The sequence below is a fragment of the Emydura macquarii genome, unplaced genomic scaffold, assembly GCF_026122565.2.
Source record: "Emydura macquarii macquarii isolate MOO-44397 ecotype Brisbane River unplaced genomic scaffold, CSIRO-AGI_Emac_v2 contig_1043, whole genome shotgun sequence".
NCBI lineage: Eukaryota > Metazoa > Chordata > Testudines > Chelidae > Emydura > Emydura macquarii.
In genome coordinates, this window is record NW_027131180.1 from 16,914,858 (window position 1) to 16,929,682 (window position 14,825).

General features: G+C 41.2%; 1 protein-coding gene across 1 annotated transcript in view; it reads left to right on the forward strand.

Annotated features, from left to right (window-relative positions):
- Positions 1–11,029, forward strand: part of TMPRSS3 (transmembrane serine protease 3) — a 42,321-nt gene extending 31,292 nt beyond the window's left edge. Inside the window, exons 13-14 of the mRNA XM_067544989.1 lie at positions 10,678–10,824; positions 11,000–11,029. Of these exons, the coding sequence (XP_067401090.1) occupies positions 10,678–10,824; positions 11,000–11,029 (177 nt within the window). The remainder of the gene's footprint in view (positions 1–10,677; positions 10,825–10,999) is intronic.
- The last annotated feature ends 3,796 nt before the right edge of the window (positions 11,030–14,825 follow it).

Genomic DNA, 14,825 nt, shown 5'->3' on the forward strand with positions numbered 1-14,825 from the left:
GTTTAAAATTGCTAACTCAGTCCACAATTGAAAGCATTGGGTTTGACACAGGATTACATTACAGTCAAAGTATTCCTTAGACATATGATACACTTGGCCTGACATGCTATGGGCAAGGATAGACAGCAATACCTTTAAAAAGAAAAAAAAAAGACTACAGTCTCAGCAAACTAAATTGATTAGTGATTTTAGTGTTAAATGTGCAGCATATTTCAAAAAATCTTTCACCAGCATCAATGGATGGCAGAAGAGAACCACAGACTTCATTAAATCAAAAGGAGGCAAGGTTAAAAATGTGTTATCATGAACTGGTAATTATAAAATGGAAAATTGTACTTTCAATTGGCCAGTCAAGAATTCATTTTTTGCTTAAGATGTTCAAAAGAAAATGAGACAGGTGTGTTTGATTCTTTTTTAGGTTAATGAATGACAGCTGTTTTGCTGTTGTTTTTCTTTAAAAGAAAGAAGAAAAAAAAGAATGTATAAGTTTGGTTCTCCACAAAGTGAGAAGATTTTGAGACATGTACATGGTTTTATAAACTATGCCTATTCTATGTTGATAAACCCTTCATAAACAGGTTTTTGCAGCAGTATCCTGAAAATGTTGTCACTTGTCTAGTTCTATGCTAGTCTGAAAACACAGATGTAAGAACTGCCTAGTGGATTAAAAAAAAAGGCAGAGTAGCCTCAACCAATCCTTTTACAGACTTGAGGGAGCTGAAACTGACCTGAATAAAAAATGAGTGCAACAAGGGAGTAGTTTGAACTCCTGTGCCCCGTGTGCCTCACTGCAAGTCTATAGGATTTAGCTGTTGTGTTGATGGCCAGAGCAGCATTCGGGTGTAGTCTAATCATCAAGGAACATGCTGTCTCTGATACCTCTATTAAAAGTCTACATTCTGCTTCTTTGGAAGCATTTCACAATATGAATATTGGATTTCTTATTTTCAACAAAGGGCAGGCACATAGCAAGGAAAGCAGTATCTCGCTTACGTGCAACTGAAATCTAAGATATTACACACAATCCAGGAAGATGCAAGCCAAAACCATCTGTTTAACTTTAGGGTAGGTACACGGTAGCCTGTAAGGCAGGCCTACCTCGATTGTACCTTGACTTTGGTCTGAAGAGACACACCCAGCATCCACCTTTAATCTCCATTTTCATGTAATACACGTTGCTCTGGGCTGAGGAGGCTACTACTAGGCAGTTGTTGCTGGGATTTTTTATGTTTGCATTGTCTTTCTGCAATAAGTTTTCATGCAGCTGTTGGACACCATTCTCACTGATTGAATGACAATACACCTTTGCCAATTTGGAAACCAGTTGGCAAGTGACCTTAGTCATTATGCTTCCAAACCTCATATAGGGGAAGTAAAATACAGCCTCACAGATTGCTCAGAAAAATGATGATCTGCCCTACAGCCAGATCCAATTCATTGAAGTCAATGGAAAAGCTTCCACTCATTTAAAAGGGAATTGGATCTGAACCTTAGTCTACATAACGAGTGCTTTGGAAATGTATCATAGACTTGGACATACAAAGTGATGATGTATAAACAGTAAAATGAGCAGTTAACTCCAGGCTACTTATTGTAGGCTTTTACAAGACACATATTATGTATGCCTTCAGTGTTTAATACATTCACACAGTGAAAATAACCATGAAAGAAAATTAGGAGGTACTGACAAAAGCAAGATAATTATAATAAAGGATTAAACAAATCATAACTAGGTGCAGTTTTGTAATATTTGGGGTCTGATTCTGCCATATGTACTTATGTCAAGTACCACGCTCGCTGACTGGATCACTAGCACAACACGGTGCAGCTCCCTGGGACCGGAGAATGATCAGATTCTAGCTGCTGTGCGCAGTGGTGGCACTTCTACTTTGAACTTGGAATTAATGTGCTGGTGTGGGTATGATGGTAGCACCCAAAGGCCAGAGTGGGAACTAGGTTCTGTGTAAATATATGGTCCAGGGAGTCTAAAGATGAGATGCAACAAATGAATGTGAAAATAGGAGGGCAAATGAGAGTAACACAATATCTTGCAGTTACATAGTAGGCTAACAGTGCAAATAACTTGAAGGGTTTGATTCATTTACATTTGTAAAAATTCTCCATTATGTACTCCATCATTTTGATGGACCAGTAAAAGGGCCAGGGATCACTACCGATAGTGTAATATTGATTATCATACTCGTTGCTAAGAGCAGCCAAAATCAGTAGGCCTTTTGGCAGACTGCATGGCGCTGACTGCATGGGTACTCATGGTGCTAACTGTATGGCACCGACTGCATGGGTGCTCAGGGGTTCAAGCACCCCGGGGGGGAAGAAGTGGGTAATCAGCACCCACCAGCCTGACTGCCAATCAGCTGTTCCATGCAGAGCTCCCAGGAGTGGAAGGGGCACTGCGGCAGCTGTCTCCAGCAAGAGAGCCTACCTGTCTGAGCTGGGCTGCCCGAGACAGGGGCTGAGTGAGCCGGAGTCACAGGAGGAGATTGCTTCCTCATTCGGGCAGGGGAAGGGGCGAGCAGTAACTCCAGATGCTCCAGATTCCCACATGCGGAAACTGACCAGCAGGCACAGAGTCCCTGGAGTTACTACTCGCCCTTTCCCCAGCCCCTGAGGAGGGCATGGAGAACTGTTCGGAGGGGGGGAAGGTGGAAGGGCATAATCGGAGACGCTAGACATTCTATGCGTGCCAGTCAGTTTCCTCATGTGGTTATGGCCTAATTTAGCTGTGTTTAGCTCCTGCACACAGAAAGCTGTTTTTTAAATATCTGTTCCTTTTGCCTGTAACTTGCCTCAAATTGTTACAATACTAATACATAGCAAAACATCTCAGCTGCTCTCAATCTATTTCAAATGAAGGTTAAGAAGTGAAGCAGTTATTCCCAGGTGAAGCCAATGTCACTGCCATGAATAATTTATCTAGAGAGCCTTAACCTCAGCAACAACTTTTACTAACACAAACAAAATAGAAACACTGACAACAAATCATAAATCCACAGAAGCCAGCAGTATGTCAAAATTTGATCTATATTACTACTCAATTTCTAAGTACTGTACAAGCTGAATCTATTCAAGTGGTAATATATGTTTCAACACAGACCCCTACACTAAATTTTGCAAACTTTCGTATATAAATAAGTGGACTGATTTTTCAACTCCCACTTAATCAGTGGAAGTGCTTATTGCTCTGCACTTGGAAAAGCAGGTCACTTTTGCATTGGTGCCAACATTACGGTAGCCAACTCTCAAGAAGCAGCAGTGATGGACAGGTTCAAAATATTAATGTACTAAATTTAAATTTCTTTATAAAATTAATTAATGTCATTAAAATATATCTCTAATTAAAATACATAGACAGGTTCTGGTCCAAAGGAATAAAAATTACATATATTCTGAGGTGCATTCAGAGGCAGATACTCAGCTGGTGCAAACTGTTACATCTCCAAAGGATCTGCTCCTCAAAGTGTGATGCAATAGGCCACCATATTTCTTGTGTTCAATTTCTGAAAATTATTGGCGGAAGTGGAAAACTCATCAAAAGATTTAAAACTTCAATTCAGAACTAACTGAAAAGCAGGAAAAATCTTTGGAGGCTGACATTCAAAATTTCAATGAAAATATTCATCTACAAAAGTCAGGATTTTTTTTTTAACCAGATCAGTTTCATCATCAGAAGCAAGACCCATACATTGTTCAATACATGTCATATGCAATTAATTTACAAAGGTTAAACTGAGTAGTATCACAATGGTGAAGATGGAATGATGCTTTCCATAGCTCTTTGAGGCACTGGCAGCAGTATATGCTGTTGCATCACCTAGTGAAAAGATCTCTGCCAGTTTTTAATGAATCTTTGCAGCAATCTATCATTGCTACAGAATTCTTTGCAATTTCATCTGCATTGTCATCAAAATCAGTGTATGTGTTCTTCACATATAAATATTTTACTACTAGAAGAAACATACATTGTGAAAATGTACATTGTGAATTTATTTTATTTGACACTTCACTTGCAATTGAATAAAGGCTTGCTGTGCTTTAGCTTTTCCAGGACCATATTAGTGGAATGGGGGAGCAGACGCATTTTCCACAATCCTCTCATAGTATGGAACACCACAGTGGAATTTCTTACTGATTTTGGAAATAGTGCCCCTCTTTGCTTGAAAGCTGCTTGTCACAGTAAATTGAAAAATAATTGTGATGGAGAAGGGCACCAATTCTATTATCCAGGGTTCTGCCAACCCAAAGCTCGTGGTAACTTTACTTTGTTCGAGGTGGTGTCAGGAAATAAGTCAAATGGAGACACGGCCGTCTAGCCAATAGATGGTAGAAACAGTATAACACAACAGTGCTCTTACTATAAAGCTATGCTTTACTTAGGCTCAAGCACCTCACGAGTGTGCTCTTACTTTGAAGGTATACTTTTACTTAGACTCAAGCATTTACACATGTCTGCAATAGGTTGGTAAAATACCCCAACCCTCAACCCTTAATAGTTACCGAAGTCTGGGGCAACTTTCAAGTGGAAACAGCGACGGCTTTCCGATTGGTCAGATCTTCCAGCTGTCATTGTAGGATCCCAAATCTCGGTCCAAACAGAGATATCACCCCTCTTCCCCCATTTATCCTTGTAGTAGACAATAACACGTCAAGGAAAAAGAAAAAAAAAGTTTCAAAAGCTAGACCTAAGGTTACCAGAGTACTTAATTAGCGAGGTATGTTCTGACAGAATTTGCATATCTTGAGGCTGGGACAAACATTTCCCAGGGGGCAGGCATAAATAAGTTTATTGGTCTTTTCCTGAAACACAGATCCCAGCATGTCCACCAGAGCATCAGGGAGGGGCACAGGGTCAAGCAAAGGTTGATAAAGGGGCTCCCCTCCTGGATTAGTCATGCCCAGGCTGCACAGACCTGCTGAAAGACCTATCAATTTTGACTGCTGTTAGCAACAAGTATGATACACTATCACGTGGTCCTTGGCCCTTTTACTGGTCTATTCAAAATCTCCCCATACAAAGACACATAAGCAGAACTTCAGATGCTGTTATTTTATCCTTTACAGTGAAATACTTAAACATTGCCAATCACAAAAATATCCTGAGCACGATCATTATAATTGTTCCGAAATTCACAATCTGGAACCAATCGCCGCAAATGACATGCACATTCAAGTATAGTTTCCATAGGGCTGCTAGTAAGCTTCAAAAAACATTTTCTTCTAACAGAACAATCTCCAGTGCCAAAATACTTATTAAGGCACTGCAGAGCTGCATCAGAGGAGGACTTGGAATCTAGGGCTTAGTCTACATTTACCCAGCGATTCGGTGGCAGTCGACGGGAGTTACGCAAGCTACGCAAAGTAGCTTGCGTAACTCCCGTTGACTGCTGTACTTCTCTTCTGCACACCATCTTCACTGCACTGTGCTGACGGGAACCGCATTCCCATTGATGCAGCGCTACGCCACTTGAGATGGTGGATTAAGAGCGTCGACTTTTGGCTCGATTGAGTGGGTCTTCACTGATCGCTCAATCGATCCAGATAAGTCGAGCTGATGGTGGCGACTTTGCTGCTGTCAGTGTAGATGTACCCTAGGAGTCCATCATAAATATCAATGCCATCATAGCCTAAACAGCTGCGCAACAAGGGTAACTTAGCAACATTGGAGAGTTGCACAATCTGCACCTTGATCTGAAAATTCTGAATGAAGTATCGGCAGCCAATAGCTGAAAGATGCGCAGATAGCCTGGGTTGCAGAATAGAAGCACTCATTGTCATGGCGTTATGCTCTGATGCACCCCAGAAGAGTAATCCAAAACCACAAAAAACTCAAAGCAATACACACAGGGATATGCTGTTAATCAAAATATGTAATAACCAGGAACCAGTTAGGTCAGCAACAGTCTAAGAATCCAAAGAGCAGATATGTAGCAGCAGGCCCTGAGTAGTTGCACACACCCAACACTATGCACACACACACACCCTTAAACAAGAACACTGAGTTCTGGGAGCAGGAACCAGAAAAAAAACAGGAATACCATACACCAACCAGTCATCACAGGTTGATTCTTAGACCAGCTTAAGACACATTTCCCTCCACATGTATCTGTACTCCTGACTGCCAATTGGACCACGAGTTGTCTCTCAGAGAGGATGAACATTAAAAGATGATTGTATTGAAGTCGATGCAGTTACATCATTATAAAACTGATATAAGCAGAGGTTAAAGTAAAGGAGAGCATACTCTTCTTCTTCCAGAAGAAGAGGAAAGAATTCTTCCTCCTTTCTCTCGCCTAGATTTGGGGGAACACATCTCCATTTCCTCCCACTTCCCACTGACTGGTGAAATGAGGATGTATTAAGCAGGAGAACCTGCAGTGGGAGCAGCAGCAAGAGCTGTACCTGCCTGGGAAGTTTATGAAGATCCAGGCCTATCCACCAGTGGGTGTGTGATGAGGTAGATAAACCCCACACTGAAGAGAAAGGAGTGCAGGAACAACTCTGGACCCAGAAAGCCTCACCCCTGCAGGACTGCTGGTCACGCTCCAGTTGAAGAAGGGGCTTAAAGAAGGAGTCTCTTCAGCACGTCAGGGTGGTGGGTGGAGAGAAAAAGATCTGCACTAACTGCTACAGAGAGGCTATGGCAGGAGCGTATCCCCAGAATGCTGCACTAATCTGGGAATCCCCAGCCTACAGAGGCCCATGGGCCAAGTTGCAAGGGACAACTGCAAACCACAATGTGCACAGAGATCCCAGGGGAGAGTGTTTGCTGGCCCACAAGTAGTGGATGCCTTCCTTACGGTGCCCAACAGGGCCCCTGGGTTAGAACCCAGTGGAGTGCGAGGACCAGGGCTTCTCTATCCCCTACCACTAAGTGAGGCCCCTGCCAGGGACTCTCACCACTAGGCAGGGAGCACCCCTGCTCACATTGTGGAACAGCACAGCACCTGATGGGAGAACTGTCCAAGGTGGGGGTCCCCAATCTGCTTCCTTTCTCTGCAGAAAAATATGTCCTGGTTCCCCATCATCTCCAGAGGGACAGAGAAGGAAAGTAGTAGAGGTGGCATGGGAACAAAGAGCCTCTCTGCTAGCCAAAATCCAGGAGAAGTAGAAAGGCCCTATCAATTCTCTCCCGCTCCTGGCGCTCCACAATGGGATGTACGTGTGGGGAGGGTAATTGGGATCACAAGAAATATTCTCTTGCCCTGCTCTGCACTCTTTGTGGGTACAGGCCACCATGCTGATTTGACTGATTGTGGACTGCTTGGGATAAAATTTTCAAGAGTGCTCAAGTGAGTTAGGAGCCTAAATTCTACTGACTTTCAATGGGACTTAGACTCCTATGTCATTTCGGTGCTTTTGAGCATTTTAACCATTGACCCCCTTTTATTCTCTTGTGATACCTTTAGAAACATCCTTTTCCTTGTGCCATGTCCCACCAAACTAGAAGATGCAGTGTTGGTTTACCACATGATGTCATCACCCATGACAACATAAAAGTGCCTTCCTATTTGGTTGTACTTAAACAACAAGGTTTAAATTAAAAAGTGAAGCCCATAGAGTTTCCTGTCTCACTATTTTATCCTGTACACCTGTGTGAAGTCTAAACAAGGAGTCAGCTTCTTGCTTGAGATAGTTTTTATCTCCTTAACCCTGAATTACGCACTACTCATAAAGTGCTCAGATACTAGAGTGATAAGGGTGGTATAAGAAGCCATATAGAATAGAACTACTGTCCCAGACATATGGACACCGATGCCCACATTTTTAAAGGTATTTTGGTGTTGCAGTGCTCAGCATTGCAACGCCTAACTGATTTAGGCACTTAGGAGCCAAAATCCCATTGATAGTTTATGGGATTTAGTCTTTTAGGAGCCTAAATCACTTTTGAAAATGGTATCTGTGCTCTTTAATCGATTAAGCATTGCAATGCTGAGCGCAACACCTATGTTGTTTTAAAAATCTGTATTGTGATGACTTGCTAAAAATATCACATTTCTTTTATATTAAAAGTAATTGAGATTGAAACTGGCAGAATGCAACCCTGATAGACTATAAACTGACTCATTAGACGGTTAGGTTGACAGCACTTAATGTAAAACCTGATTGCCACATAAGCTTTAAACAAAGCTTTATATCTACAACAGCATTTTCCCACTTTCAAATACTTATCACTTCACTGGGCATTGTATGGGCCTGCAAATGTTTTAATCAAAAAGAGATAAATGGAGAGAACTGCCAAAAAATGCCTCCTTAGGTAAATGTTATTTGAAACTATTTGATCAAACATAGCTGATATAAAGCAAAACCCTCCAACGACCTTTTCAGCCATAGACTCTCATTCTTCCTACAGACTGAACACTGAGGACTGCGATGGAAAATAAGGTGTTCTGGTTACTGACCATTTCCCTGATTGTAGGGCTCAGCAATGCCTTGCTGCGTAAGTGCATGTTTAAAATATTGTGTTCAGGGGGTGTGCCGTAAGTAAGCTCAAACCATCTGAAATTAATCAATGCTAATTTTGAGTATTGTTAAATAAGATATTTCTCAAAGATCTTGCTTTATAATTTCAGTAATGTTAAATATTAAGAAACCATGATGTTAATTGTTGTAATGTTATGTTGAGATGTAAAATGTAATGCACTTCAGCTTTGTAATGACACCAGATGCGAAAGAATGAAAATGAGGAACCCTCTAATATTTTTCTTGTCATGAGGGAGAAAGAGGGAGCAAAAATATTTGAGATCTAATAAATTATGTTTCTTTCTGTAGCACGGTATTAACTACATAAGGTCTATCCTTCTAACAGAAGTGTTTTTTTATCTGGAGAGCTTTGTCCACATTGGGCCCAATTTTGAGCAGGAGTTTGTGCAGAGTTCTACAGACTTCATTGGAAAGTGTTTGTATCTAGGGAAAAAATTTAGCCCAGAGATGAGAAAAATAGATCTGGAGGAATTAGGCATAATACAGCATTACCTAGTGTATTAGCAGCATACAGCAATTATTTCAAGAGCTTAACTCATGTTTTTGTATTTGAGAGAGTCCTCTTGCAGAAATGTTTGATGGCACTGTCACAAAACAGATTGATATGATAAAAGGATGACCATGCCCCCAAAATATATAAAATGTAGTCTTTGGGGCCCATCTACCCTTGCATGGGTGTGCTTGGCCATCTGTTCACAAAAGAGAATACAAAATTTGCAACGGAGCAAAAAGTAATTATTGATAAGGTGAAGCATGTTTTACAGACGGTGTAGGATCTTATTTTTCTGTGGAGTTATTTTTAGTCAAAGAAATAAAGTCAGGTACTTCAGAACTAGACTTAAGGTGTTGCAAAACCTATCAGGAATTATTTCATAATTTTATAAATTTATAAACAGTTCTTGTTTTGGATTTAAGCTTCCAGCAACCCAAACACTGCAACATTGTTCTATTGCAGAAGAAGCAGATAGTGGAGCTAGCTTCCTAGCTTAGAATTTTATACTGTTGCCTATCCCCATATTGTCTGAAAGCCTTCCATGAATATAGGCTAGCAATAGCGAAGCCCCAGAGGACTTCATGCTAGACTGACTACTAGTCCATTTTCATTGTCCAAGTTAAATGCATTCTAAAAAGTGTATAAACCCAGCATACATCATTTAGATACTTCAGATTTGTAGCTATCTGAACATTGTTAAAAACACAAGGATATTTTTAATACACAATTGTATAAGACACAGCACTGCAAAATCCTCATTAGGCAAACTTCAAAAAGCTTTTCCTAAGGCCCCGATCATGTGCCCATTGAAGTAAATGGCAAGTTTCATTGACTTCCATGGGCAGGATCAGGCCTTAGGAGCTGCAGAACCAGGTCGTGCCTATTTGTCCTCATGAACTAAGAGGGACCCATTACAGGAACCCACCCAGCATATGAACCCGTCCCTCAGAGTCAGGATGTGAGTGTGTCTTAAATGTGTAGCACCATGCACGTACACGGTGCTTTACAAAACATGCGCAAAGTCAAGATTCCTGCTACATGGAATTTGTCTAGAAAAGGTGAGAGAATCATGTCAAGATTCAAATCTCCAGAGAGTCTAGGTTATTTCAGACTTGAAGTTTAGGAAACACACCATTCCCACTAAATAATTAGGTGGTTTACATCAGCTACAAACTTAGGGACAGATTCATCTCTGGGGCACTTGCCCGGGGAGCTACTGACATAGCTAGAATTTGGCCCTCTTAGTATTTTACAATTACAACTTTGTATTATCAGTAGTTGTATAATTTCTGTAGTGAAGTAAAGTTACTGTAATGCTCACTGTTACTGTGCAGGAGGCTTCTTTTGGAGAAAGATTGCCAACCATGCAAAGCTGTGTAGTGGTTTCATAATAGTAAGAGCAAATATTCAAAAGCCTCAGGACGCTAGACTCATTTAAATTGTGAATTTGAACATATTCCTCCTGCAATGCATTTCATTGCTTGGCCCCATGCTGAGGGACTGTTGGGAGCTGGGTCTATTTATAGTGAAATGTAATACATTGCTTAGGTGTACAAAAGTGCTTGATATGCATGAAAGTGTCATTTACAGAACAGTGCCATTTTGAATACCTTAAATAACCGATGCATAATCATTTAATGAAAAATATGATACGTTGTATATGTTGTATACTTTGTTTTAAATAGCTCCAGGTGAATGTGATGTGCAGCCAAAAGCAAGAGAAAACTGTGGGTATCCAGGCATCACTGAAATTGAGTGCAGTGCAAAGCAATGCTGCTTTAATTCAGATGCCCCAGATAGCCCCTGGTGTTTCAAACCGGTTCCAACAGAAGGTAAGTATCTATATGAAAGATGTCAGTTTTCATTATTGATGACAGGGGAAAATTAAACTTAGTCCTAACTTTCAGAATGAAGTCACAGCATTTGTCAAGTGGGTTTTGTTAAAATTGTTCGAGACGGGTAATGTACTGTGCAGTGGTAATTTTAATTTTTTTCTTCTTCTCCCAGAATGTCAACTATAAAATGGATCTTCTCTAGAAGCCTGCCTCTCACAGTGGAGTTCTTCATTAATGACAAAGTGCTCACATCTCTACAATGTATTTAATCTATAATGATGCTGATTTCCATACAGGTCATTTCTGATCCCTCTATTTTCTTTACAATGACATAGTTTACCACTGCAGCCTTTTTTCTATACTTTATTATTATGTACCAGCCTGAAACAATAAAAGCAGCAAAACAAAATTGCAAGAGGCTTCTTTGGTATTTTTGTGATCTAAAAAGGCTGACTGGGATATGATTATTTCTCTCTTAGACGTCAAGAGAAACCAATTAGCAACAGTTCTGGAGAAAAACACATCATCATATTGTCCATACAAATACCACAAATTAAAATATTACCAAAAAGATTAAACTGGTTCAAATTGGTAATGAATTAATGAAAGTTATCAAGTAAAAGATTGTTCTTTGGCCTACGTGATCATAGTCTATCTCCAAATGGACAAGTATCCACATGGTTAACCCATCACATAAGGCATTGATTGATAATCTTCTTGGCTTTTGTAACAGAGACACAAGGACTGAATGGAGCAAGGAGACTGAACTACCTCTTCACCCCTAGAGGTGGCTCCTCCAGATCACGGTTTAACTGCCCATGCAGCATTTAAAAGATTTTAGTCTCTAGGGCTTTCATATCATAACTTTTCACCAGTATTAGATGTATTTAAACAAACCTTGTATAGATTAAAAGAACTGAGGAACTAAATCAGACAATTCTATGTCATTTAGATTTGATTTTATGATATGGGCTTGCAAAGGATCCTTGTCATGGAGGATCCTGAAGGAAAAATGCCATGAGCTCAATCCAATTCCCACTGAAGTCTTTTCACTGACTGAAAGTTGATCAGGGCCCATGTTTGTTCTGAACTGGAGCTTGGAATCCATCTCTCCAGTCACACCCTCATCACAGATTTCCTGTGCCTTTAAATTCAGCTTTCTAAACTGTGTCTTGGAAAAAGTAGTTCATCTCTATTGGCATACCAGACATATCTTTGTGCTTTTATCCAGTACAAATACCACCCCTGATCGTTGCTAGAAAAAAGAAAGAAATGGCCATTTAAGTTTTACGTTTCTCAGATGCAACATTGGAACAGCATGGTCAATTGCACAGCATGGTCAATGGCAATATTTGAGAAATAGCCTGCCAATTTCCACATTTAAAACTGAACTCATCCTGTAGATAGCTTTACCTTCTATAGAAGTCAGTAATGATTATTTATTTCTATTTATGGTCACACTCCCTAGAGGTCTGGGCCTTTTTCTCAATCGCCTTGCGTCTTGTGTAGTCACACTTATTTGAACTGGGTTAGATCCTGGACCCTGAAATTTTGCACCAGTGGTAAAGCTTCCTTAACCAACCAGCTGAAGAGTCCCCTGTTAGTTCTGGACCATCTGCTCCAGCTCCACACTTCTTCTTCATGCCCTGATATGGGAGCATGATCAGGAGCATGTTCAGATGGAAGAGGCTGCATACCGAGTGCCCCTGAATTCTGGTTATTCCACATTTCCAGAACAGCCCCGTGGGTAATAAGCAACTGGGCACAGCTTAGATCAGCCCAAAGGCTACTCCAAAGTGCAGAAAGTCAAACCAGCTCCAGGACTGGGGAACCAAAAATGTGGCATAAAGTCACTTTTGTTTCTCCTCCTCCTTGGAGTCTAGATGGACCACAGCTCAGCAAGACCAGATAATCATCTCTAGTAAGTGTGAAGTAAGTGTAACACACTACTATTCCGATTTGGTGGTATTTAACACCTGCTCTGCACAGGTCCAAACAACTACAGCCAGATACAACTTCAACTACAGCCTATCGTGTCTGTTTGTGATGGACCACATTAAAGAGCTCTCACTAGGATGGTGACGCTCTGGGCTGGATCTTTGAGGGTCTATGCTTTGTTGGTAGGATAAAACACAGAAAGCTATGAACACTATTTAAGCTAGAATGCAATTTTTCAAATATAAAACCATTGTCATATGTTCTAAAAATATGAAACTTCTGCTTTTACATATAGCAGAGATATTGGATGCTACCAGCCAATATAGTCAGGGAGGTTACCAAAGTGACACACTTTGTTTTGACTGATGTGGGAGGGACCAAGACAAATATATTTTGGCTGGCCATTTTAGTTTCTGTCATAAGTTATCTTGATGTATTTCCACACATCACAATTTCTGGAGCTAGCCTTGCTACATCATCCTCTTCAACTGGAGAAGTAACAGGTGGGAGGTGCAGGGGGCCCTTTGCCATAGACGTTACCACATATTCACATATGTATGCATAGAGTGACTGTAAACTGCTCCCAAACCAGAATGTCACTCAAACACATCCTCAATAAACTGAAAATCCATTTGTTATATTTGTCCTCTGATGTATAGCCATAGACTTATGTTGAATATTGCGGTCTGTTTGAAACTGACTTCTATGCAGAAGCCAACACAGAAGCCATCAAAGTCTGGCTTAATGAAGATTTGAGTCATGGGTAGGTCTTGTGTTGACCCTCTGTACAGGAGTGAATTTCACCCGTAATGTCTAGCACTGTATGTTACAAACTTGAACAACTTAATTTGAAGCAAAACAACAGCACTTGTCTCACGGTTCTAAGAAAGGCAATCTCCAGTGACTAAATACGTTACTGTTAAATTGACTCATGGTATCAGTACACCAAGTTCAGTATCAAACTGGCATCTAGATACATTAATGGGTAAATTATATGAGCCTGCTCTTGCTCCCAAAGAAGCCAGGGGAAAAACTCCTATTAACTTCAGTAGAAGCAGGATCAGACCGTATATGTAAAAGCTGACATATATTTACTAAGAAAATAAGAGTAGAAATATTAGGGGCTAGAACTGTATTCTTCCTATTTGATAAAAATGCAGATAATGGTATGTAAACATTTATTCCCTCTCTGGGATTACAAAATGGTCCAAACCAGTGGTTCCCAACCTTTTTGGCTCAAGGGCCACAAATATCATTTTTTACAACCCTGAAGGGCCACCAGTCTATCAACTCATAAAAAATGTATTGACATATACACCATTATGGACTGCAAATCACTACTTATTGAAAGTAAACATTTTGATGCTACTGTGCTCATTTTCACATTCACTATTTTACACCTACAAATGACTCGCAGTATGTCACTCGCTCACAGACAAAGCACTACACACTGAAGTACGTGCCTGGCAGCTAAATCATGGTGGGTGACAGACGGGAAGGCACTGATTTTTAGAGTCCTGCCCTTCCTCAAGCATGGTGGGTCCTGGCTGCTATGCAAGCAGCCTCCCTTCCTCCCCTCTGTCCCCCCTCCCCACTGCAGCCAGATGGAAGTTCGGCAAGGAGGCTGCCTTCTTGCTGATCTCCCGTCCCCCTGGCTGCAGCAGGGAAACTGCATGCATCCTTTAGCCCCATGTGCTCCACCTGGGTCCCTAGGCAGTGGCTCCTTTCTGCAGCCAGGGGGATGACAGATCAGTACTCCCCTCCCTTTGGCTCCAGCAGGGCTGATCTACTGTCCCCCTGGGTGCAGCAAGGAGCCTGCACCAGTCTTGTAGCCCCACGGCAACGCGCTCCGCCTGAGTCCGTCTGCAGCCAGCAGGCGGGGAGCGGCAGACCACTTTGAAAGACCCCACGGGCCACTTTTGGCCCCTGGGCCACAGGTCGGAAACCAATGGAACAAACCCATCAATCAATATGGATATTGAAACAAGAAAGGAAATGTCATTATATTGCACAGTTACCTAGAATCTTGTTGATCAGAACTTGCAGCAGGGAAGCAGTCT